Source organism: Miscanthus floridulus, chromosome 2 (genome assembly GCF_019320115.1).
Source record: "Miscanthus floridulus cultivar M001 chromosome 2, ASM1932011v1, whole genome shotgun sequence".
NCBI classification, from domain to species: Eukaryota; Viridiplantae; Streptophyta; class Magnoliopsida; order Poales; family Poaceae; genus Miscanthus; species Miscanthus floridulus.
In genome coordinates, this window is record NC_089581.1 from 12,908,149 (window position 1) to 12,935,306 (window position 27,158).

Sequence of the window (27,158 nt, forward strand, 5' to 3'; positions counted from 1 at the left end):
TCTATCCCAGCCCCAGGTTTTATCGTAACAAGTTCCAAACCCATCGGTTTTGTATGTGTACTTGTCAGAATTCACTGATATTGATTCAGTCCAAACTAACGTATGATTCATGCATATATATGTGCTTCCATCCAAGATACTATTAAAGCACTCGCAACCTGCTCATCAAGTCATCATAGATCGATTTCATTCCATGCCGTGCCGAACATAGAGCCTTAGCTATTTCATGAATATCGATCAATGGTTAGATGAACGTACGAAACAAACAAAAAAAAAGCGAAGCTCGTTCTCTTTTTGTCACAGGTATTTCAGGCAAAGTCCTTCCGGACGCTCCATGCTCCAGTCCTGCCTCCCGAGGGAGATCTCCAGGTTCGGTGCGTACATGTCGTCTGTCAGCTGCTCCAGGCTAGCCAGAGATGGAGTAGAGCTAGCTGGGCTTGAGCAGTTTGTAGCGATGGGATCAACATTCCCGTGCAGTCCCATGGCTATCTGACCATTTGCCTCTTCTTGAGCTGCCTGGTACATTGTCACGATAATAACATTATATGATTACATGTTCAAAAAACATATAACTTCAGAGCAATGGTTTATATATATGCTGTTTCAGAGAATGAATAGCATATTTATCTGTAGTGCTTTCCTATCTACTACTGTTTTCGTGGCCCCGCCTACCTTAAAGTGCAAATAAGAAGTTGTTCAGAACAAGAGGTGCCAAGAGTCGTCACATGCATGTGGCATGCGTTTGCATGGTGGAATTACCGCAGTCTTTTCATTTATGTCTGCATCGAATATGTTTGGATAAACTCTTGCATGCATGTGTATGTGTATGTGCACGTACCTGAGTATCTTGAAGCACTGGCGGCGGTGAGAAATTATGTGCCTGACACCGGTGCAACGAGTCAACAACAATTGCAACACCTTTTTCTGGCACTGCGCCTGGTGCGTGGTCAGTCCTGCTCCTGTGTGCTCAACAAATTAACAGCGCTCTTATCAATTTCATGAACCCCAAAGCAGTATACTAGTATATATAGTAGCACATTTGTCGTATATTATCCTGTTCGGCTTATAAATCGTATTTTTTCAGCCAACAATAAATACACAATAGTACTTTTAGCCATTTTAGCCATGGCTTATCAACCAAGCTAACAGGACAATAAACTATGAGTTGGAAGTACTGTTAGTCATTTAATCCGTGGTCAGAGATGCAGGTTAACAGTCTCAGCATGTTGCACACAGAACATATTAAGTACTCCGTATATATATCTCTCGTGCGCGTTTTTTTGCAGATTAGAGATTGCAGTTTAAATGTTAATACTATCGGTAGCATACGCACATTTTTTTTCTGATAATATACGTAATATTTCGAGTGGTATTTATTTGACCCATCACTGCATGCAGCAATGCAAGTATATATTGGATTCTAACACTTGCGCATGCATTGCAGTCGCAGACATGCATATCTTCCATATTTCCTTGTAGCCTTGCTCTGTGCTGTCTAGTGTTAATGTACAGTGTGAAGGCTCTGGGGTCTCTGTGCGGCTGTACGTAGCCTGTAGCATATGGGAACATGCGCCCGCCTTGTTTTGTCCCTACCGGGCCTCCGGTACACAGAGATGAACAGGAAGCCGGACACCACCAGCAGGTCAACAACCTGGAGCACTGTCTCGGTGTTTCTCGACCGGTCAATCCATACAGCCTGTTCGGCCGGCTGGGTTGGATCGTAGATTATTTACTGCTGCCTGGTTTGGTGTGAAAGAAAAATACTATTCTAGCTTATAATCCACGATCGTTTATGGCCTGCCGAACAGGCTGTTGCATGCATGAGCACTGAACATATATAACCAAGAGTCCCAGAAGGCCAGAACAACAAAGCCAAGACAGCAGCAATGTCGGTAGGCCTCCATGTCTATATATATGCATCTGCGGATCTGCCAACCATCGATCCCCTGTGCATCCTATATATAGATCTATAGCACATAATAGCACCTTCTTTGCTTCGACAAACGTATATATGGTGTAGTTTGACTTATCATGGACTCGGTTTAGCTCATTAACTTCTATAAGTAATGATGAAGCTGATCATTAGGAGCTCTACATACCATCCAGCTGAATCATATACAGAAGCTGCCATTGAACTCTGAGGTAGATGGGTGGATTGACCATGATCGCATCGCATCAGGTGAACGGTACTGACCAGCTGGAGAGAGAAGCAGAGAGGGTGACAGGGATGGAGAGCACATCTATCAGCGGCACGGAGCGCGATGATGGCTGGAGCTACGGATGCGGACGCGGACAAGCAGAAGGGTGCGTGGATGCGTGACGACACGCGGAAGAGGTCGGCAGGGGGACATATCGGCTACAGCGAGAGCACTAGTTGTCGCCCAGTCCATGCCTGGGATAACTACTACTCCTACTCCGGGTTCTATCAGAAAATTAGGGGGTGGAGATGGATAGAGAACTGGCGTATATGGTCTGGAGAGAGGGCATGCACATACATATGCTTGCACAGGAGAAAGGGAAGGTATGCAGGCATGCATCTTTTTTCTCTACCATATACTATTGAATATTGGTCAGCTTTTTTTTAGATAATGGATAAACATCCGGCCTCTACATCCGTAGATGTACACAGCCCAAAATTACAGATAATGATAAAACCAAAAAGAAAGCCAAGGTCTTATAACATGACCAAGACGCTAACTTAAACAATAAAATTGTTTCCATCCGTTATTGGATATCTCTAGAGCAATAACTTCTAATTTCTTGCTTATTGTCGAGAGCGCGTCCTTAGCTTGCTCTTCACGCTGCAGCTGGGCCCAGAAGCGTAACCAGTACGCTCCCCTGAAAATGACCTGCATAATAGAGTTAGATTTTATTTTATTAAAAACAACATCATTACGGCATCTCCAAATAGCCCAACACATAGCAGCCACTCCCACCCAAATCAAATTTCTAATCCTTTTATTTTGATTAGACAGCCAGTTACCAAACATGTGGCTGATTGATCTAGGTTGAGTTAAACTAGTAGCAAAGAAGATAATCCTCCAAATCATTATGGCAATAGGGCAGTCCAGGAATAAGTGTTGAATAGTTTCATTCCCATTGCAACAAACGCAATTCTGACTCCCTTTCCAATTTTTCCTAGACAGGTTATCTTTGGTAAGAATGACACCTCTTTGTAGGAACCAGAGGAAAATTTTTATTTTTAGAGGAACTTTTATCTTCCAAATCTTCCTATGCCGAAAAGATGTATTTGTATCTATAAGGTTGAGATACATGGATCTGACTGAGAATGAACCTGAGCTGGTTAAACTCCATCTAAAATGATCAGATCCATTTATTAGTTCGACATGAGAAATACTTGCTACTAGACTAAGCCATTCTGTAAGTTTATTACCCACCAGAGCCCTCCTAAAAGAAATATTCAGAGGGCTAGTGCTCATTATCTTTGAGACTGTAGCGTGAGGATCTCTCACAATATTATATAAAGATGGATAACGAACTTTCAGAGGCCTAGCACCTACCCATACATCATCCCAAAATCTAGCCGTGGTTCCATCCTTAATATCGAAAGAACCTTTTGCCAGCACCTCATCCTTGATATGCATGAGGCCTCTCCAAAAATGTGAATCATTTGGCTTTGCCGTGACCTGGGATAAACTTTTTGAATTTAGGTATTTATTCTGTAATAGCGTTTGCCATATGCCTTCTGTGTTCATGAGATTCACTAGCCATTTTGCTAGTAGGCATTTATTTTGCAGTTGTAAATTCAGAATACCTAGTCCACCTTGATCCTTGGGACGACAAATGATATCCCATTTGGCAAGGCGGTATTTATGTTTCTCTGAGGATCCTTGCCAGAAGAACCTCGACCTAAAATGATCGAGTTTTTTGATAACTCCTTTTGGGATCTCAAAGAAAGACATCATAAACATGGGTAGGCTGCTTAATACAGAATTAAGCAGTACTAGACGTCCCCCATAGGATAAGTATTTCGCTTTCCAGCATGAGAGCTTTTGTTCGAATCGCTCTTCAACTTTTCTCCATTCAGAATTAAGGAGTTGCCGGTGGTGCATAGGGATGCCTAGATATCTGAAGGGGTATTCCCCTGCTTTACAGCCAAAGAGATCAGTGTAGAAGGATTCCATTTCTTTGGCTGCCCCAAAGCAAAAAATCTCACTCTTGTGGAAATTAATTTTGAGCCCAGATAATTGTTCAAAGGCGCATAGTAAAAGTTTGAGATTTTTCGCTTGTTCTTGATCGTGGTCTAGAAACATGATGGTGTCATCTGCATATTGTAGGATTGATAAACCATCATCAATCAGGTGGGGGATAATTCCACTTATCTGCCCATCCGCTTTTGCTCTATTAATAAGAATAGCTAGCATATCAGCGACGATGTTAAATAAGATAGGTGACATAGGATCACCCTGCCGGAGTCCCCTTCTGGTTTGGAAGTATGGGCCAATGTCATCATTAACTTTAATCCCCACACTTCCTCCAGAGACCATATTCTGAACCCACCTACACCATTTAGGTGAGAAACCTTTCATACGCAAAGTCTGTTGTAAGAACGACCACTTGACCTTGTCATATGCTTTTTCAAAGTCAATTTTGAAAATGACTCCGTTTCTTTTCTTAGAGTGTAATTCATGGATGGTTTCGTGGAGAATTACCACACCTTCCATAATATTCCTACCTGGCATAAAGGCCGACTGTGTTGGTTTCACCACTGTTTTGGCAACCGTATTCAGTCTATTTGTGCCCACTTTTGTGAATATCTTGAAACTCACATTGAGGACGCAAATTGGTCGATATTGCTGAATTTTTGTGGCATTTTGAATCTTTGGAATTAGAGTAATGACTCCAAAATTCAAACTGTAGAGATCGAGTGTCTCCAAATGTAGGTCTGCAAAGAGACAAAGAAGGTCCTCCTTGATAATTTCCCAAAAAACCTGATAGAATTCCGCAGGAAAACCATCTGGTCCTGGAGCTTTATTATGTTCCATCTGGAAGATTGCATCCCTCACCTCAGATTCGGTGAATGGACTAATTAAGATATCATTTTCTTCCGGGGACACTTGAGGAATATCTACGATATGATCCTCCTCAAGAGTGATAGCAGATTGTTCGGGGGACCCAAAGAGATTCTTATAATAGTTTGTAATATGGCTTTTGAGGCAATCATCACCAATTACAGCACCTTGATCATTTTCAAGTTTGTAGATATGCTGCTTTCGGTGTTTCCCATTAGCCACTAGATGGAAGAAACGAGTGTTAGCATCACCTTCCAATAGTGTTTTCACCTTGGCACGCTCATACCACTTGAGTTCCTCCTCTCTCAGCAGATTAACTAGACGTTCTTTTAAATAATGTTTTAAATTAATTTCTTGATCAGATAACTGAGAAGTCTCAGTTTTCTTGTCAAGAATTTCTAAGCGTCCTAGTATAGTCTTCTTCTCTTTTTTATAAGACCCGGCAGTATGTTTAGCCCATCCCCTCAGATACTGTCTGAGTCTGCGGATTTTGGATTGCCACCGCTCCAGAGAATTTGATCCTGAACAAGGAGATTGCCAGATATTTGCAACCATACCATAAAACCCTTCCCTTAATAGCCACCCTCTCTCAAATTTGAAAGGGTGATTATTTAACTGGTGGGTCGAGTGGCCAGTGCTAAGAACTAGAGGGGTATGGTCAGAGATATTTCTATCTCTAGCCTCAACTGTAGTGAGTGGGAATTGATTCTCCCATTCAGTGGTCACAAGGACTCTGTCTAACTTTTCAAAAGTCGGGTCATCTCCAGGTCCTGCCCAAGTATATTGGCGGCCTGACATGACAATCTCTTTAAGATCCAGAGAATCAATGACAGCATTGAAAAGATTAGGCCACTTATAGTCAAAATCCCCTGAGCTCTTATCTTCTCGCTCTCGCATTATATTAAAATCCCCTCCTATTATATAAGGAAGAGATTCTTTAGAGCAAGTGTTAGCTAGTTCTACCAGGAAAGCATTCTTGTTTTGAATTTGGGCAGGTCCATATACTGTATATAGTACGAACTTGAAGTCATTAGATTTGCACCGTAGGGTGAATTTTACATAAAAATCTCCCTCATCTATTGCTCCAATATCAAAAAAATTCAGATCAACCCCTAAAAGAATGCCCCCTGATCTACCATGGGGGGCCATGGTGTGCCAAAGAAACTCATGTCCCGCACAAAGATCTTTGAGGACATGATCTGGGAAGGATTCACGTCCAGTCTCGGAAATTGCAATAAAATTGATTTGCTCTTCCTTAACTAGTTCCCTCAAGTACCTATGTTTAGCCAAGTCTGCAAGACCTCTGCTATTCCAGAAAACTCCCTTCATTTTATAATGATTTTAGAAGGGGTTTTGGCCTTTTTAAGAAGTTTGACTTTGCCACGAATTTTGGCATTGTTATAAATCTTCTTTGTACTGAGAGGTGGTGCATCAATGATGGAATCCAACTCAGCAACCGGCATATTCTCATTTAGATCTCCACAAGCGTGGCTGAGAATACCCTCAAGGTGGTCCTCTTTCTCAACATCACTCTCTATATCAGAGCACCTAGAGGAAGAACAACCTTTTTTTGTATTTTGACAAAAGGCTGACCTAGCTACCTCAATATTTTTTAAAACTGCAACAGTAGAGGATTCTAGGTTGATGCCTACCCTACCAAGGTTTGAAATAATTTTCGAATCTGGAAAGGTATTAAAAGAGTTACCTGAGAATTCGAGGTTCTTTTTCGCCGTCAAACGTTCCGCCTTATGGAGTGTATGAATATCCGCTAAAGTTGCGTTTCTGGTGCTCCGTCGTAGTTCTTTGATGGGAACCACCACAGGTGTGGGATTGGAGGCTCCCTCAAGAGATGGTGAGGTAGCACCCGCTCCTTCCAACAATGCTGCCTCCAAGACGGCCTGAGATGCACCGGCTGGTGCCACCGCTGCCTCTCCCAAGGTCGTAGCAGGGGGAGAGGGTGCAGCAGGCAGTGGCGTCTCCACAGCCTCACCAGGCTGGGTGGAGAGAGTAGCAGTGGATTTTGCTTTATGAGTAAAAGAACAGGTGATATTAGTCGGTTAACTGATAATTTCTGGCATGTTTTTCTTTGTGTTTGTGCAGAATGAAAGCTGCCTTCCCGTAGATGATTTAGCTAGCGTGCAGAATGGTTTTGCCATTTACTTCCCGGCCTACTGCCACAATGCAAATGACTTAGGGTCCGTTTGGCTGCTTGTTGCAGCCACAGCTTGCAGCCATCCAACAGTTGGTAATACATATGCATCTGTAGCTCAGCCGATAGGATCCTTAAATCTAGACATATGTTCCTCTAAAGACAACTAATTAATTAATACCAATCCATAATATTGGGATAGACAAATGAGTTTTTTAGACTTAACGTATTCACCTGGTAATCATTTTTTTAAGATAACGGAACATAGTTCCAGCCTCTAACCTGCCGATTCTACTTGTATTATTAAGAGGGGCCTGGACATTTATTATATCTGGCCCTTTGTGTCCTAGCTAGGTTAAACCAACTCAACGTGTGCAGCCAGAGTTAACTATACAACGGGGCCATTTCCTGCCTCTAAATATTGTTGGATGGTATCTTTGGCTCCAATAATATATATAATAATAACTCATGGATAAGGTTATGGGTACACTAGAAATTGGATACACTTACATGCATGATACATCTTGTTTTATTTAGAACACACAAATACTGTAGTAGATTTGATTCTTAAGCACTCCGTTTTTACTACTTTGGATTTGGATCAGACGTGAACCTATTAGCTAGGAACGGGAAGCATGGCAAACCAGATATATATATATAGGCCAATATATTGGATCGATGTGCTCCAACATCTAGACTTATTTACGTCCGTCGATGATAGATATACCACGTGCTAGCTAGTATAATATTGCTTTGAATGGAATCCATCTTATTCTTATATAGTAAGTATATATTGTATATATTATTATATATATTATCAACTAGCTAGAGTGTCTGTATGCATGCATGTTCGGCTTAATCCAAGAGCCTTTATATTTTTTTTTCTTCTATAAAAGAGAAACGAACACATTCCACCCGTTTTTAACCAAGCAGTTAGGACAATTATATTGCTACATATCAGTGGTCTTAATTAAGGTCATCTCATGCAATGCCGTACAAGATTTTTTTATGGTGTGTAGGAGGGGAGAAAAAAAGGTGAAAGAAAATAAATATATAGGCCATTGTTTCATGAAGCAACCACCTCATGAGTAAGAATTTGGGACTATGAGACATTTTTTCACCATTATATGAGTTGTTGTTGCCATATAACTTACAATACAAAAGACGTGTGGGACAAATGAAGGATCGATGATTGAATTATGTGGGACAACATAAAAGACAACCTATGTACGTCTTGTGGTACAAACCCAACGCCCCACGTCGTCCTCAGCGGGGCGACTCGGGTGGCTCCAGGTTCCCCCACCGCCGAGCCCCCTTCCCCGCGCTTTCTCTGCCCTGCTACTGCCGGAGGTTCGGCGAATGGTGAGGATGGTGGCGGCAGGGAGTTTTCTTTCTCCTCTCGCAGTTGTTGGCACCTGAGGCGCGGTGGGCGCAGGGCGGCGGCCGGCAACACGGTCCCGGCCTCGGTCCTAGCGGATCCGGCATTCCCACACCTAGATCTGCTGGCCCTGCGGTGGAGCTGCTCACCGTGTCCGGTTGGTGGCGGCCTCTTTGGGGCGAAGGTGGAGGAGCGCAAGGCGGCTGCAGCAACCCGGATCCGGTCCCGGTGTTGGTGGATCTAGGTTCCATTGCCCGGATCTGCCAGTCCTACACCTGGGGCTGCACGGCGATGGCGCTGCGTGTGGCGCACCAAGGTGGTCGCGTGAGGATCACGTGGAGGCATAGAGGTGGAGCTCGTTGCACGGTGGTGCGGGATGGGGGCTGCTGCTGCTTGCCGTCATTCCTTGCTGACGACTGTAGCAGGTGCGGCGACAGCGGCGGCGGCTCTGGGCACCAGATCCGGCGCACTGGAGGCCGGATCTGGCCATCTCCGGGACTGATCTGGTTCTCCTACGGTGGTAGAGGCTGCCGGCGCTGGTGTTCGGCTGGCACCGACGCTGGCAACGGTAGGAAGGTGGATCGACGTCGGAACGGATTGGTGGCGTGGTGGTATGGTCGGGCGCCGTCAAACATCGTGGTGACGTGGGTGGCTGCGCTGGTTATGCGGCGTCGGCGTCGGGGTCGTGGTGGCGTGGTCAGCGGCGGCCGGCTCATTTTCGCGTTTGTAGTGCCAAGGTGGTGAGGCAGGCGTCGGTCGAGTGGGCCACTCCAGGTTCTCGTAATTCAGCGACATCAACGGCGACTTAGTGGCATGGCGTAGTGGGCGGCGAGGGGTCGGAGGAGGTTGTTAGGGGCCTGCGCGACGTGGTTGATGTGGGGTTGGCTCGGCAGGGGTCAGGACATTGGTGGGTTGGGCGACTGGGGCTTCTTCTGATCCCGACCCTCTTCTCCCCGTCATCCGCCTTCCCCCTTTCTTGGGTTGGTTTCTGCGGCGAAGCAGACTGGGTTCACGTGTTGCTGGCCAGTTTTGCCGGTTCTGGCGGGGCGTGGACTCTTCGGCAGGCTTCTCCCGACGCTTCTCCTGGCCGGTGTCTCGAGGGGCAGTGGCCAGGCGGGGCTGCTGCAGATCCATCGCCGCACCCTACCTGGTAGGGTTCTGCCTCCGGCGATGATGATTTTGGAGTTTCTTGAGATTGGGGCGAAAGCTTGGACGATGATGTCTGCGAACGTCGTTCCCTTCTTGGAGGCATCCTTTCCTACATCTCCTCCTACCGTACCGGATGTTGCTGGTGAAAACCTTCCCATGGCGGGTTACCTTGTCAGTGTTTTTTGCGTCGTTTCCTCCTTGGAGGCATGGCTAGGCATTCCAGTTCTGCAGTTGCTCCTACCGGTTGTCCATGGTGGTGCCCCAAGTTGTGTGGTTTGGTGTCGTCTGGCAGGTCGTTGTGTTTGAGTTGTTTTAGTTGGGTCATTTTGACCAAGTTGGAGTAAGTAGTGGCATGAGTTATGATAGTTGTCCGGTGGATGTAACAAAGTCGTGTTAGGATGAGTGAAACACTCTTCTCAATTGTATGGTTTTTGGACCCAGTTTCCATTCAAAAAACTGGACGAGCACTTGCCTTTTTTTTCTTTCTTCGTCTAATAGAAATCGCGGCAAAGCTTTTGCCGTCCTTTCTAAAAAAAAAGTACGTCTTGTGGTTATGTGACTACATGAATCGGCTATAGAGTATATGAGAACACAAATGTACTTGCCCTTAATTAGGCCTTCTGTTATTTACAAATGATAAAAAAAACTGTGACGTGATTTATTTGTGGACAAAATAATGTCAAGTATTTAAAAAAAACAAAGAAAAGAATGGCGAACACAATCACATTTCATGCACATAGACATAGTGTCTCACGAGCTGTATACTAGTAATAGATAAATTCAATAAAAGTATGTAATTTGACCAATGTTAGCGAAGTCTCTAAACACTTTCACTCTTTTTATAAGTACTTTCACTCTTATACTAGAGAGTTCGTAATGCTTATGCATTGCCTTTTTAAAACAGTTGAATTTGAACTCTGGGAACATACTGAGAGACGGTCAAATCAATGTTATCTTTTGGTCAGCCAGCAGCAGAAGCGCAACTGTATAACCGTACCATGGGATAACAGTAAAAACAACAAACAGATAAGTACAGTAAGCGATGAAGTTGACATGCAGACAGTCAGACAGACCTCGGGGGAATGGGTGGAGGAGGTGACGGTGCTGCCGCCAGTGGAGCAGTTGCTGCTGGCGCACAGAGGAAGTGAGCAGCGGAAGTAGTCGCCGTAGCAGGCGGCGCAGAGCCCGCCGAAGGAGAGCTGCAGATCCCAACCATGTCGTCACATGCTGCTGGCACTGGTACCACTACCACCCCACCTCCTCCTGCCGCTGCCGCCGTCTCCATCCCTGTGGCCGCCGTCCTGTGCAGCGGCAAGGCCTCGCCTGTGAACACAATGTTGGAACGATCGGTCATTGCACGCCCCGCGCCCGCCATGAAATAGGTAGGACTACGAAGGCCATGATCTACGCTAGCTAGCTTTGCTGCGTGGATGTATATACCTGTAGCTGTGTGCAACGATCTGTCTGTGCTCTTCACTGTCCTGTACATCTGCAAACCAAGGGGATAACAGCGGTTAGTTGTGTGATGATGTTCTTGTGGCATGATGATCTCTGGTTAGTTTTTTCTGTCGTGGATGTGCGAAGGTGCAGGGTGAAAGTGTGTCTTGTTTGTGACTTGTCGTCGTTCCATTGCGGGCAAGCTACCTAGATGCCGTTTGTTTGTCACCTAGCACTTGACCAAGATTTACCAGGGACAAATTAGTTTACCAATAGTAAGAACACCACCAAAAGTGGTGGAAAAAACAAAAAGGAGCCACCATGCACCAAGATTCACCGAGTTTTTTTTCTTTAGTTTGCTTGTGTATATGGTGGTAGCTTCCTTGTATGAAATTATATGAATATGATGTATCGCGTTCATTTTTTTCTTAATGTTTTCTTCTGCAGGTACCTGTAGGTGGCTCTTGACATGCGCGAGCGTTAGATCTTTCACGTTCATCAGCTCCAGCACCGACTTCGGCGTCGCTCCTGCCGGCAGAGTCAGCGACGGGCGGCCGCCACAAGGACGGATCGCGCGCGCCACCAGAAAAGATCGTCAGAGAATTGAGCACAAATAATATATAAGCTTATGCAGAAGGGAAGGGGAATGCAAGCATATCGGATCATGCCGAGTGTTTAGCACAGCGCACGTGAATGACATATATATACGCTTACTCTCATGGCCGCCGAGGAGCTCGACGGCGTGCACGAAGCGCGCGTGGAGGGCGGTGGTCCAGCGCATCCGCGGCGCCCGGGCGCTTCGCTTGGATCCGGCGGGCAGGGAAGCCCTGGCGGCCGCGCGCTTGAACGCGCATCCCTGCGGCTGGAGGTGGTGGCCTCGCCGTCCGGCCGCGTCGTCGCCACGCGCCGGCGTGGCGAGCCCCAGGCTGAGGCCCGGGGGCTCCGCGCCGGGGCTAGGGTTTGCAAAGAACCCTACCTCGCCGCTTCCTTCAGCGTACTTCGCCGTGCTTATTGGTTCTGTCGGCGGAGGCTTCGCCACCGCCGGTGCGTCAGATGCAGCGGCCGACGAGGCGGCTGGCGGGCTTATCTGGAGGGAGAGATTCGGTAGGTTCCTTTGCAGCATTGGGAGATCAAGCAAATGGAAAGTCACGGCGTTGCAGGTGTGTTGTTCCACGATCAAATGGAGCACGGACGCCAAGTTCCTAGCTAGCAATCCGCTACCTGTTGTGATCGATCGAGTGGTCGTATACTTGTCGAATCAAGCGGAGTTCATGGAGGGGAGGATCGGGAGATGAGTTATATCAGCGGTGGTCCGGCTGGTGATCAAAGAAGAGGAAAGAAGATAGTAGAGAGAGAAAGCCAGCAAGGAAAGGAGAAGGCAAAGTCAGGACAGTGGTACAGTCACTGAGAAAGAGAAAGAGAGAGGAGTGCGGATGGTGGATTTGAGCAAAGTGGCAGCTGAAAAGGGCCGGGGGGGGGGGGGGGGGGGGGGGGGGGGGGGGGGGGGGGGTGAAGGAGAGGCTTGGAGCCTGGGGCGTAGTGATGAGGGGCAAAAGAAGATGTAGTGATTAGGTCATGAGTGGTGTATGATTGGTAAATTTGTAAATACATATTTACCATTATTACGGATGGGATAACACTGTGTCACTGACATATGAGTCACTGACATGGTACTTTTTATACCACTCACATCATAATGATGGTAAATATGTAAATAATCCCTTAAACAAGGGTGTACGGCTCTGTTCGTTTCTCTTATAATTCGTTTTTTTCAGCTTGTTTTTTCAGCCGGAACATGGTTTTTTTTTACAACAAATCAGCCAAAACAGTGTTTCGGTTTGTTTTTTCAGCGAAGCAAATGGGTATGTAAACTTTGCAGGGCAGGGTGTATAAACTGAAGGTACTGGTGCTTGAAGGCTACAGGTACTCTTCCTGATCTGCATGTGCAATCTGACAAGTGAACGTACGTACTGTAGCGGTATGTGGGTGGGCATGGTCTGAATGTTCAAAACGTAGTTCGTCTCTCGTGTCATGATGTTTCAGGTGGATAAATTACTTTATTTATACTCTATCTGTTGACTAGAAATCGGGAAAGAATGGGTCTTTTCCTGGAAAATAACCGGAAAACAACTGTCTGTACTCTGTACTTTGTACTCTCCCTATATTTCAAATTTAACTCACTTCAATTTTATTCTGTCATTTTTTTTCTAGTTTTGATCAAACTTTTTCAAAAATATTAACATCAACAACTTCAAACAACTATCAACACATATTTCATTAAAAATCATGGTAAAATTAATATCATGTAGTAGATGCTAATAAAGTGAACACCTTTACGTGGAAGGCTAAAAACAGATTATTTGGTGCTGCAATCAATCATCAACTAATCAAAACAAATGTTTGTTTAGAATACGTACTATCTCCACATCTAAAAAAAAATCCCTGCCAGAAGACGTAATATGTTTTCATGCTAGGTCGTTCCATAAGCTTGCAAACGGCCTACTACCTTACTACTTCCTCTCGTTCTAGCTTTTTCTAGGTACATATCAAGGAGGGTGTAGTTAGTAGAGCTCAAGTAGCATCACATGTCCGAAAAAAGCAGGACTGTAGGACTAAAAAACACCACTTTTATCAATTTTGGTCCTATATTATACGTGTAACCATCTAAGTAACATTCAACGAGATGCACACGGTCGCGGGAATGTGTCTTGGGTACTTGATCGATGACACGTTCTAAAGAGTTGGCATTTGGGATGTTTCACGACCTGCACACCTCTTCACTTTAATCGTTCCATTGTTACAAATTATGTCACTTATTCATTATATTTTCTATGTTAGGTTATTTTAGATTGAACTCCATCAAGGTTAATATTTGCGCACCTTGTATATCGCTACATTTTTCCTGTCCGATGTTTTCATCTTCCGAGAAAAGTTTCCAGTGATGCCCTTTTAGAAGTGACACACTGAAGATAGGCTGGCTTTTATGTTTTTCATAAGTAATGACTTCCTAACACGACTAGAGATGTTAATGGGTATATGGCGCACCCGCCTATTAGGATTGGCTATATGGGGCATTTGTCCTCCATATCGCTTAGGTGGGTTATCAATAAAAGAGTAGCATAGGGTGGTTCGTGACTTCCAGTAGATTCTTTTGTGACTCAAAACAATATCCTAGATTTTTCTCGCCAAATACTATCCATGCATTTCGCAAAATAAAAAGAAAAACAAGAAGCCCAATCTTGGTACTTTCTTCCGTCATAATTAGATGACGTCTTCTATCCAAAACATAACCAAACTTATTATGATCAGAGGGAGTGATTTGGCCACATAATTACTACAATAACTAAGTTGTTGTTCTTGTAAAATTGTTAGGGTCTATTTTGTTGCTCACCAGACAACCTTGCCTCTCACATGGAGCATCCCCCAAGTGTTTGATTTTGAACATCTGGGGATAGGATTGATGCCTAGGTGATGCTTAATTATGAGACATCCAACAAAATAACCCTAGCTTAGATCTTGTTTTGACTTTTCTTTTTTCATGATAACTTATTGTTTTGACATCGATTCCAAATGTAAGTCGCTCTAACTTTCGCTACTACACAAAACCTGTTGCGCAGCGTTTGCAAATATGTCTCAGATTAGATGGGGAATGCACAGTGATGATTCGATGGTTTTGATTACTGGTGGAACGAACTGTGTAACATGCATGCATCTGCAACATTTCGTCCTGTTCGCTTGGCTTATAAGCCGTACTTTTTCAGCCAACGAACAATATTTTTCTCTCAACAAATTAACCAACGGTACTTTCAGTCATGGCTTATCAGACAAGCGAACAGGGCATTTGTTGAGAACGAATCTGAACACAGCCCGATAATTGCTGCATGAATCTACTATCTTCCAACGTACCTGAAGATGTATTCGCAAAAAAAAAAAACGTACCTGAGGATATCAATCATAGCCGACACGGGCAAGCAATACAATCCACAGAAGCTAGCAGGCCGATCGAATCAGCACGCACGTGTGGCGGTCACGTGATGAGCGCAAGGCCCGGCCGGTCGATACTATACTACGGCCGATCGATCGCCCAGGAGAGCCAGCATAAACAAAGAGAGCTAGCTAGGGGGGCAAAAGTACGGCTCCTACATTCCGATCTCGTCGTCGTCTTCACATAATCGCCCAATGAAATGAGCCCCCCCAGGACGGAAAGCAACAGCGGATGAGAACAAGGAGTCGTCCTGGCCTCGCGGCACAAAGGGAAATTAAGGCGCGCGCTCAGCCCGCGGCCCGCGGCGCCGGTACGTCGATCCCGACCGCCGGGCGCGCGCCGCGCTCAGCCGTAGCGCCGCGGCACGCGCGGCCGCGGAGATGCCAACAAGCGCGAGGAACTTCTCGAGGCGGCTAAACAACTGGGCAGGCGGCCAGGGCAAGGGAATTTTGATCCGCGTTGTTTAGCGCCCGGGTCAGCGCCTAACGCGGCGTGTTCCTCGCAAAAAGTTACGCGCGGCTTTTCGATGGCCGATGCTGCTGGCGCGGGTCCCCGTGCACGCGCGTTAATGCTGGCTTGGCTTGGCTTGGCTGTGCCGCATGCATGCGCCTGTGGGCGTCGTGTACGTATGTGTGTGCGTGCGTGTGTGCCCTGGTCTTCTTGGTCCGGGGCGCCGCGGGTACGTCCGCTTGCCTTTTTGTTTAATCGGTGTTGCGAGTCGGTAGCCCTGTCTGCCTCCTTGCTGCGCCCGTGTCCATCGTGTGATGGTCGTGTCTAGTGGAGTACTGCCAGTACGTGGTACGGCATGTACAGATGTACTGTGTATATTCCAGCTAGTCTACGCTAGCTGTCACGGGAAATTGGTATGGTACAGTACTATGCTGTCTCCTGGAACACGTTCGTTCGTACGTATGTCGCCAATCAACCGATGGATACGTTTAGTACGTGCGTGGTACAGGCACCACGTCGTCGTCCTCTCCTACCAGCTGCACGCTTTGCGAACTCAATAATAATAGTCAATATGCCATGCATGTCCGGGGCAAACAGCATTATTCCGAGCTTAGACCAGCAGTCAAAAGTCGCTAGTACTGAAAAGCGCCACAGCGTCCCGCGGGCCCGATCGACGAGCCTCACCGCTGCCGGCATCTCTTAGGTAAAAAAGCTCATGCGTGTTAGTGTTACGTGCATGATGGATGCCCGCGGGACACTGTTGATGGCTACAGAGAGGCAGACGCAACAAAAAGCAAGTGTACGCACCTGCCTGAGAGCCTGGCACGACGCGCGGTAGTGGGAGGGCCAAAAGCAGAGAGTGGCGCTCGTGTTGAATCCGCGTCTCCTCCGACTAATTCGAAACTCTGCGTCGCTGTGTGTATAGAGCAATCTAGACGACATCTCCAGTCCATAGACTGATAGTAGACCACTCCTGCATGCAGCATGCTGCACTACAACATGAGATCCCAAGGTTGCACTATTGCACGCTTCCATTGCAACATTCCCACCAAGGAATTGAATGAAGGGCGCACCATGTTGCACGCGCCCGTCATCTCCCAATTATTCACGCCGTGCACCTCTAGCTAGAGTGATCCCCCCTTCTTCCTTTCTTCCAAAGAAGCAGTGGCTGCAGTGGTCGGTGCTGGGCACTGGGCAGAGTGGGCACGTACTGGTCGAGCGCGACGTGGTGGTGGCCTCCAAAAGCTGCCTGCCGCGCCGAGTAGTAGCCCCGGCGAACGCATGTGCCCGGCCGGCCACGGCGCGGTGGGAGCGCATGATTGATCGGCCACGCCCCGGCCCGGCTGGCGGCCCAGCAATGACCTCGCCCGGCCGCGGTTTCCGGCGCGGAGGCGCGCCCAGCAACCAGCCATGCGAGGTGGCCCCCGGGCGCGCGGTGATTTCCCGGCCGTTTCGGTGGGAAATCGGTGCCTTTCTCCGTGCGATCATTGCGACTTCCCCTCAGCCTACGTTTTGCCGGCTGGGTGGCCTGGAGCTGGACGGGGACGGATGGTCGACCGTCGACGGGGATGACTGGGTCTCGGACCACGACCCGGATATCCATGATGATCTCTCCACTAGGGGCGACGGACTGCTGCTATAGGCGAACTCCGGTGTCAGTTGATTGAAGCCAGGCAATGCAAGCAGCTATAGGCCACGGAGTTTTGTTGGGTTGGGATGGGGCCGGCGTCATGTGTTACACGACAACAGGCGCGCGTCCAAGGAGTAGCCGCCGAGCGCAGAACGAGGGGCCTGATTGGTACAGCTTACAACCTGCTTATGGTTAAAATAATCTGAAATCAACAGCCAAATAAAACACTTTTCAGTAGCTTATTATGGTCACACTTATTCCCACAGCTCTCATTTGTACTAAAAAGCAGAAGTTGAATCAGACTAGCTTATTTTGACCGCCGCTTTTACTCTATTTGTGCAACTTATCTGCGAAGCGTTTCCCAGATAAGCTATACCAAACAAGACCGAGAGATGTTCCGTGTTCGTCAGGTGTTTCACAGAGGACACATACGTCGAACCTTTCTTAAGCCTGTTCGGCTGGGGCTGAAACGATCGTATACGATCGTGGATTATTACTATGGCTGGTTTGGCGTGAGAGAAAAATACTGTTCTGGCTGGAAATTTACGATCGTTTACGACTAAACGAACAGGCTTGACTGAGCCCCAGGCTTTGGCTTCTGCTTTCCCGACACCCAAGTCAGCTGAGGCCTTGTTTAGTTCCACCTCCTAAATTTTACTTTATATCCTATCGAATGTTTGACACATATATGGAGTATTAAATATAGATTAAAAATAATTAATTACATAGTTTACGACTTATTTGCGAGACGAATCTTTTAAGCCTAATTAGTTCATGTTTTAATAATGTTGTGCTACAATAACATAGGTGCTAATGCTATATTACCTGGGCTTAATAAATTCGTCTCGCGGATTTTTAATGAATTCTGTAATTTATTTTTTATTAGTATCCGAACACCACATACAATATCTCTATGTGACATCCTATATGACACTTCAAAATTTTACACCCAAGATTTAAACAAGGACCGACTATTAAGTTCAGTTCCCGGTGTGGCGGGTACGGGTAAGCATTTTTCATCAGGGAAGCCAAACATTTCTACAAAGCTTTTGTTTTCGAAAGAGATGAGATAGTGAGACATATACCAAATAAGAGAACAGCTCGCCTTTGATTGTACACAAAGAACGTTGAAGGACAGGGGGAAAATGCGACAAAGGAAGCACATGTTTTTTTTACCCCAGTTACCTTTGAATTTTCATAAGTCGTGATACGCAGTGCTTGAAACTAGAAAGGGTCGTACGTAGTGCCTAAGTGCTTAGTGTAAGGTGACGTGGTGTTACTATTCATTTTTTTAGAATCTTATTTTTACAATGGACACAGATAACGCACAACCATCGCGCTATAGGAGAGCGCACGACCCACCTGACCACCTCACACGCACGACCGCTCCGCTCCTCTGCCCGCAACCATCATTGCGAGGGAATCGACCTGCGAAGTTGTAGAGGAAACATCACCCAAAAAGCAAAGCGTCAGGAGATCCACCGAATCATCAGACGAGAAGAAAAAATAACACTACTATAATAAATATTTTCCAGGGCATTTGCCAAATGACCTCAGGGACGGGCTGGTTGCCCGTCTCCATTATTAGGTGGCCAAACAACCAACCCAGCAATCGCCTCGATTAATTATTAACTGAGACGGACATCCTAACGCAACCGTCTCGGCAAATCATTAATCGAGGCGGACATTCTAACTCAACCGCCTCGGTAAATCAGGCCTAGCTCGTTAGCCCACACTAGCCCACTATTATCACCAATATATGAATGCAGGGGTTAGGGTTTTCCACTCCTCACTTATGTCTCCCTATCCCACAGTAAGGCCGAGCGACGCACCCCTTGCAGAGGGAGAGCCCGACCGCGCGCCCCTCGGGAGGGAGAGGCTGACGACGCCCCTCCACTCTCTCCCTCCCTCAACTCTCTCTCTCTCTCTCTCTCTCTCTCTCTCTCTCTCTCTCTCTCCCTCACACTCTCCCTCCCGAGCCCCTCTCCCTCCATACTCCGACGGTGGCGTGGGCGGTTCCCTCTCCGGCGTGGAGGCGAGGAGGACCACCGTCGCGCCTCCCTCTCCCACCGACGAGCGGAGCAACGACGGTGCAGATTCAGAGGCTCCCTCCTCTCCGTGGATCTGGCAACGGCGAGCGTGGGGCGGCGGATCGGTGTGGGACATAGTCCTCGGGTACCCCGTAAGGAAGGGAGAAGATCTACGCCGAAGCCATTCGAACATCGTCCCGAGTAACCCCATGACGAGTTGCCGGTCATCAGACACCGACAGCTGGCGCGCTAGGTAGGGGCTTTCGGCGACTACGCTGATCAAGAGCTTGACGGACCTCGACAGCATGATTTTTCCGGCGGGATCAACATGTATCTTCCACATCGTCCGCGGCACCCGGATTCCCCAGTGTTGATCCTCGTCCATCCTACATGGTCAACTCATCGGCTACATCAAGTCAACATCAATTCAGATCCTTGCGACGACGTCTCTTCAACGGCGCATTAGTAAGGCATCCAACAACAATTCGGATTCAGCGACAACTCGGTGTCTCACAGCTAGGTAGCTTGCAACTGAGAACTCATGTCCCGAGACAACTAGCTAAGTGTCGACACAAAATTTTCGTCTCTGTGCCGAGGACACACGCAGCAAGCCGGAAGGGTCCGCTCGATGGAGCAGATCCGCCTAGCTTCAGCGCAAGGGTGGTCGATCCTGCGCAATCCTCCCAAGACGTGCCAGTCAATTTGACCCTACAATTGACAAGGAGAGAAAGCTCATCAGTAATTAAGGGTGGAACGTGCTGGTGTTGCCAGACAGTTCCAAATGTGCGGCTCTGAGAGCCGATATGAGAGAAGATCGACTAAGTAGTTCATCCCTAGCATATTTACAAGAATGAATCGTATTAAAGCTCATGGGTTGTATAATAAGAATCGGTTATTCATTCAAGATAAATGTTATTTAAGCAAATATTAATCAATGGCAATAAGGTATCAGCGGTGATCGGTTTGTATTGAGCCAATGATTATAAGTAACCGAACTTCTTTGTATATAAAGAAACAATTCGACATCACTTAACTATTTAATAAAGATAAATCTAATGAACATGTTAGATCTCATCTATCGTCATGACCAGTGAGGCATGAGGCAGAATCATGCAGGCCGTAGAAACAACAATAGACTCGACGACCCTAACTCATTACTAATATCAGTGGGGCATGAGGCAGAATCATGCAGGCTGTAATACAATAACAAGATCATGGGGCTAACATGTCTTTCAACTTATCTCTACTTCAACGATCTCGTAATGCGAACTGTTCGAGAAAGCATTCGATATTGGCTAAACAACCGATTTAGGCATAGCGCACAGTTAAGGTCATGTCTTCTTAGGAACGGGTCTACCAACTAACGATCCCCGCTCCACAGTGTCAACAGCGGGGTGAGAGGCAGAATCTCATAGGCCGTGATGACGGGTCATGGAACGGTTTTCATTAGCTAATAGATCTATTCAAGATCGGACATGCCTTAACCGCACTGCTATGCACGATTAGGATTGACGCAAAACAGCCAATAAAAACATAACTCATCGTTTAAGATGTAGATTAGATCAATTTTAAATTAGCAAACAATGAGTTAAGCAAGATGTAAGACCGATTCAGATCAATCTCAATCGGGCATAATGATATTGCTGTAATTAGATAAACAATGAAAGCAATAAGCAATATCAGTAACTTAATAAATCTACCAAAGAGTGCCATGCTAAGGTAGAGCCGATAACTTGACCTTGATCTAATTCAAGCAGTGGGGTGTGAGGCAGAATCACACAGGCCATACCTGAATTAGACAAGAGTCGATAACTAGTCTATACTAGAGTCGCAGTGGGGGTCGACCGGATCGATGCAGCCATACGAACAGAGATATAAACCATAACGGTACTTACAGACAAGCAGTGGAGGTCAACCGGATCGATGCAGCCATACTTGCTGAAGGACTCACCGGGATCTACTCTACTCCTACTCCTAAGGGGTGGCCGGAGCTGAAAAAAGTAATTGACTTTGTATTTGATTGGTTGATGATTTACAATAGCCAGGGTTTGATATTTATACTCGGAGCCTAAAACGAACCTTACTCGAGTACGACTCAATACAATCTTTGGTATAATAAAAACATTCCTAATTTAAGATAACTTGGACTCTAATCTTTCCCTTTTTGTAGAGTCCAACATGTCTCGTCCCAGCGCCAATCATAGCTTCTGTCGTTATCTGCTGGCGCTATCTGAAGAAAGATGATTCTAGTGCTGCATCTGAATCAGCTGGTTTCGATCTGCACGCAATTGGTCCCTTGCTGACATGATCTTGGGAGCGCTCGAGCTTTTGAGATTCTTCTTCTAAATTCTGGTGTAAACACATGCCCCCCAATTTTAGGATAAAAGTAATTTTATTCCAAAATTATCATGTCTGCATCCCTGATTGGTCCATAGTCACGGGTAGAGAACCTTGATTCGGGGCCCATTGTTTGTCGCTGCTTGCGTCCATTCATGAGCCTAAGCCTCAAAACTTCTTACAAGAGCATCACTGTTTCACAGGTACTTGGATTCATCTTCTCGGGCCGGCTATAAAATACCCATCCGACTTTGGTGAGAGCAACTCAACAATTCAGCCATGCTTTGTTTTCATCTAATTTCTCGAGTGCCTCTAGTTCCGCCAGACCCTCCATGGTCTACCCTTTTGTTATGAAGATCTTTGAGCGACTAGAAGAATTCTTATGCATAGGGTGATTGTGTTACTTATCCTGTCGCCTCGTTGAGCAAGAAGACCAGTTATTGCGGTTAGAAGAATTCTTGTGATACCACCGGGGTCTTCTCTCCATGCTCACAAAGTTATTCTTAGTGTGTGCGAGGGCTAGAATGTGTGATCACCTTCCCCTTGTTGCTCCTCCAAACACCCACCGGGAAAGCCTCAGGCTTCTTTCCCATAATTCCCTAATTTATTGAGAAATCTGTCGAGCATATGTTAGGCGGGAGACCTTTCTTTCTCTCGGATATAACTTTATTGATGAGCCGATGCAACTGGGTTCACAATGAGTTTTGGCCTTGTGGAAATTCAGACTCCCTTCAATCCAAAGAAGTTTTGGTGAGTTAATCTATGGTCAATGCATCCACCCCACGATATTCTGTAATCTGGAGAAGTAATAAATTTTAGTCCGTTATCTCTTCATTATCCGTCCCCTAAATTTCTAGAGTGCTAATCCGTTTCCGTTTCTGATTTCAATTTCATATCTCCATTGAAATCTTTCTTCTCGCTCTCCCGGGCTATATATACGGCCTATGGCTGTTAGTCGAAAAACAACCCTCTTCGCCTCAACCCTTCTTCGTCTTTAGCACATCTCCTGCCTTTCCGTGGGTTCGAGGTCATGGAGAACAACAAAAGGTCTGCTGAAGAAGCCCTCAATAGATCCACATCATCACATCAATGCCCTCATCGTCAAGAGGATGCATCTTGGGGTGCTCCTATCACTCCGGATCAAAGGGCGAGCTCCGCCTAGCCCTCAGGGTCATCTTTAGTATCATTCTGCCGCCAGTTTCCTCATCATTCGAGGCGATAGATTAGTAACGATGATCTGCTGGCCTCCATTGATCGGACCGACCAACATCTAGCCAACTGCCTCTCCCTAGCGGAATCAGCTCTGGCCATGATTGAAGACCGATCACCCCTCGAGATCAGCCTTATGAGAGAAAGGTTGGCCAGGGCCGAAGCTAGAATCATGAGTGAGATGTCTGCCATTACTTCTCTGTTCTTTTCCCTTGATTTTGTCCTCAAGACTTCTGATTACTCTTTTCTTGAATGTTTTAGATTTAACCGCTCAGTTGGAGAGTCTTCGATCCGCCATGGATCATGCAGCGGGATTCGTAAATGCTAGGGGCGCCGTTCTGGTGGTTCGCCTGCACGACATCCCAAATCATGTCAGGGAGATCGCCCTTCATGGAGTTCGTTATGGAGCCACCACGGCATTGGCTGTTGCACAAGCCCGTTCGGGTCATAATCTCCGGCTTCTTCCCCATGGTTTTCCAGACGCAACATACCCTGGGGAGCACGAGCGCTTGGTTGAGGATTTCATGAGCGCCGCCAACTCTGTAACTTTCAATAACCTGGCCGATGATATATTTGGCAAAGTATTTTCCAGCCTGTGGCTTGTAATAGTTGGCGTTTAGCAAACAACTTTCTTGCTTTGAGTGATTTCCCTTTATTTCGCACTTCATTTTGTACGCATCACTCTGTTGGCATAATCGATACGCATCGTACAGGCTTTCACCCCTTTGGTTTTACCCTCTCGCTAGCAACGATACCCTTCCAGTATCGGCTATTAAGACTAACGGCCGAGCAAATCAATTGTTAAGTGTGAATCCAAATGATAGGGTAATATTCCTTTAAATATTTACCATTTGATTGCTCTACCGAATTTCCTTTCCCTTCTCAGTATCTTTGGAATACAAGTATTACTAGGCGCATAACATTTGATCTGATAAGGTCCTTCCTAGTTGGGTGACTTTTTCGCCGAATCTGTTGCCCCTTGACTCGATCGGCGATTTTATTTTCCAGACTAAGTCTCCTTCATAAAATTGCTTAATTTTGGCCCTCAATCCTTAGTTTATCGGCTTCAAAGTTTTTGAGAGCGCGCAACCAAAAGTAATTCAAATCTTCTGAGTTGTCCATTACAAAATTCTTGTAGTCTTCGGTTGATAAATCGTTCGGCACCTCTGCTCTTGGCTCTCAAACATAGTCCATGCCAGGTCTTTTCCAGAATTTTACTGCCATTGATTGTCACAAGTCCAGTCTAGCTAAGATACCTGATGTCATCCAACAAGAGAAAAGGGAACTGCTGGTTAAGGTCAGAACAGGTTGAACTATCTAAATCAGCCTCGAGATCATCAGCTTGTGTAGAATCGACCGTATTCCCTGTTGTTCAATTGCATTTTTTGTTTCGACCAAAGAGCCGATTCGATATAGTCGATCCCAGACTCCTGATCTTAATTTAATTAAGTCTGGAAACACGACTTTCATTTAAAAGAGCCCTTCGATCTTCTATCCTCGGTCATCTGATGTTGTATTCTCTTCGACATTGGTGAAGTGGCGCTTCGCCTCCTATTAATTGTGGTTGCCTTTTGTGTGTTTCGAGGCGTCCGTCCCTTCGCTTCATGTCTTCAAGTACCAGTCAATGGCTTCTACCTCGAACACATCTCCATCTGTAACTGTTCCTTTACTCTTCTCCGCCCACTAAAAACCCTGCAGCGATTCTTTCTTCTCCCTTTCTCTCTCCCTTTCGTAGATCCGATCACTCTTCATGGCTGGCGAAGACCACCGAGGCAAACGTGCGGTGGAGGAAATCCTGGTAGAGAATATGCCGATGAACCAGCGTCTCCGGTGCATGAGGTGAGATTGACATTTCTTGTTTATGATGATGAACAGTTCTGACTCACCTACAGATTTGTTGTGAATGATAGTCTCCGTCCCCTTCCTAGGGCCAGTGGGCCTTCTGACGCCGCATCTTCTATGCTGGCCTTGTCATCGGACTCCTCTAATTCCTACAACGACGACGACGCCTGGCGCTACCTTCATGAGTGGAGGATGGCCTAGAACCGTTACTCTAAGGCGACCTGGGAGACCGACCAACTGAAGATCCGCCTCGCGGTTTCCTAGGCCGCTCTTCATGCGGCCGAGGAAGAGGCTAACGCCGCTCAAGCATGGCTGACTGAATCGGATGCCGTGGTGGCAGGTATGATGAGCCTTAGGAACGTCTTTATTTTGATCTCGATTGTTTTTATCTTGATAGCTCTTCTTCTTCTATGATCACCAGCCCTAACGGCGTAGTTGGAATCTCTCCAACTAGCGGTGAGCGCGGCTGTGGATGCCGTCAATTCTCGGGGTTCCTCTATCGACGCTCGTCTTCAAGACATCCCGGCACGGGTTCAGGAAATCGCACTCCACGGCGTCTGCCATGGCGCATCAGTGGCGCTGACCACAGCATAGGTTTGGATGGGATACAAGCTCCACGCCATGGAGATTGGTTTCCCAGTAGGTGATGGCCCTAAGGAGCATGAGGACCTACTTGAAGAATTCACCATGGCAGCGGAGGCTGTAGTGAACATCACATCCACTCAGGATGTGGTGAACAAGGTCTTTGATTAGTTTGTACTTAGGGAAACCAATGAACAAAGACTTCTCTTTCATAAATGCGCCTCATTGCAATGTCCTCGTGCATGATTGTGAATGTTTCTTTTTGTTTTTGCTCTATAGGCGATACATATCGTATCGGCTTTCGCTGTCTTTAAAGATTTTCACTTTTTTGAACTAGAGGCGATACTCCTAGTATCAGCTATTGGAGCCGAGAACGAATCAGCTATCAGATCCAGATGTTAGGATAACATTTCTCCATGCATTTTTCATTCTAAAAGATCAAATGATTGATCAATCCAAGTCAAGCATCTTATTAAGTGAAATAGAACTTCTCTTAAGAAATCCATTAACTTTGAATCGCACTTACACTTTAACTCAGCATTCACGTGCGTCGGCCTAAACCCATCTCCAAGACTCAATGATTATTTTTCCTTAACTCAATGACCGACGCAACGCCACGACTATTGATCAAAACAAACTCTCAAAGCCGATTGCTTGAACCGGCTGTTGGCCTTTATTATTAATCCTGATGAAGCCTCCTTCCCATGTTTTGCCAGAAAGGCATTCGAAGTCTCCTAGCTTCTAAAACACTGGATCGACTGTTGCGATATTCACAGACTCATCAGCGTGAACCACCTCGACACCATCCCCATGCCATTGGATCAAACATTGATGCATGGTTGATGGCACGCAGTAGTTGGCATAAATCCAGTCACGACCGAGGAGTAAACTGTATGAGCCTTTTCTATCGATGACAAAGAACGTGGTGAGCAGAGTTTTATTCCTGATTGTCAATTCAACGTTTATTGCCCCCCGGGTCTTGGATGTATTTCCTCTGAAGTCTCTAAGCATCATGTTGGCCTCAAACAGATCTCCTAGTCCTTTGCCAAGTTTACAAAAAGTAGTGTAAGTCATAAGATTGACAAAAGCACCTCCATCCACCAACATCTTGTTCATCGGCTTTCCATCAATAAAACCTTTCATATATAAAGCCTTTAAGTGCTGATGCATGATTGGCTTATTAAATATTGCTTGCTGCACAATCGTTAACTTGGCAACTATCTCTTCATACTTTGATTCATCGAAGTCTGAATAAACTTCCTGATCTGCTGAAGCTCTGAATTCTGATGGCAACAGAAAAGCCATTTGGACATTAGCCGATGGTTGCTTTCTATCGGCTGTTTACTTGGTACGCCACACTTGAGTTTTACCAGATGGCTGAGCATGTTCCATCTCTTTATTCCTTAGGCGTTGTACCCTTCTTTTCTGGCTTCTTGTCAATCCTCTGGGGCACCATTGATCCTCCTGCCAGACATGTTCCCTCTGGTTGCTTCCTTCTTCATGATCAGCCCAGTCTTGGTCAACAACTCTTTTTCCCAGCTGATCATAAATACTTTTATTTTTTAAGCGCCGATACATGCTATTATGATGATATGCATCCTGGGTATGGATAGACCGACGGTTGATTTGAGATTGCCTAAACTCCCAATATTAATTGCTGCATTCTGGACAATCATGTCTGGTAGGCAATTTCAAACCTTTGTTCCAGCAGTATCTGAAGAAAGAACAATTCCAGTGCGATTCAGCTTACTTCCTTTCATACCTTTCTTCTTCCAATTGACGCTGGTATTCTTGATCCTCTAGCCATCACTGATAATCTCTTTCTTTCTGCCGCCGCCACTTATTCAATAGGATTTGAGACGTGACTCGCGGCTTCGTCGCTCCATCCTTTGATGTTTCCCCCTGCTCATATCGGCTCCTCCACTGATCATGATGTTTTCTAATCTC

The 27,158-nt window shown here is 46.2% G+C and overlaps 1 protein-coding gene across 2 annotated transcripts; it reads right to left on the reverse strand.

Moving 5' to 3' along the window:
* Positions 1-120: 120 nt before the first annotated feature.
* Positions 121-12,575, reverse strand: LOC136517323 (probable transcription factor GLK2). Of its 2 annotated transcripts, none has more exons than XM_066510877.1 (6): positions 11,861-12,575; positions 11,598-11,674; positions 11,150-11,198; positions 10,783-11,032; positions 839-959; positions 121-516 (listed from the first exon to the last, which is right to left on the reverse strand). In XM_066510877.1, the coding sequence occupies exons 1-6, from the start codon at positions 12,267-12,269 to the stop codon at positions 298-300; spliced, it is 1,125 nt and encodes a 374-aa protein (XP_066366974.1). In that variant the 5' UTR covers positions 12,270-12,575; the 3' UTR covers positions 121-297. The 2 variants fall into 2 exon arrangements, 1 of the variants encoding a protein (XP_066366974.1); XR_010774260.1 differs by having other exon boundaries at positions 418-516; positions 673-959.
* Between the last annotated feature and the right edge of the window lie 14,583 nt (positions 12,576-27,158).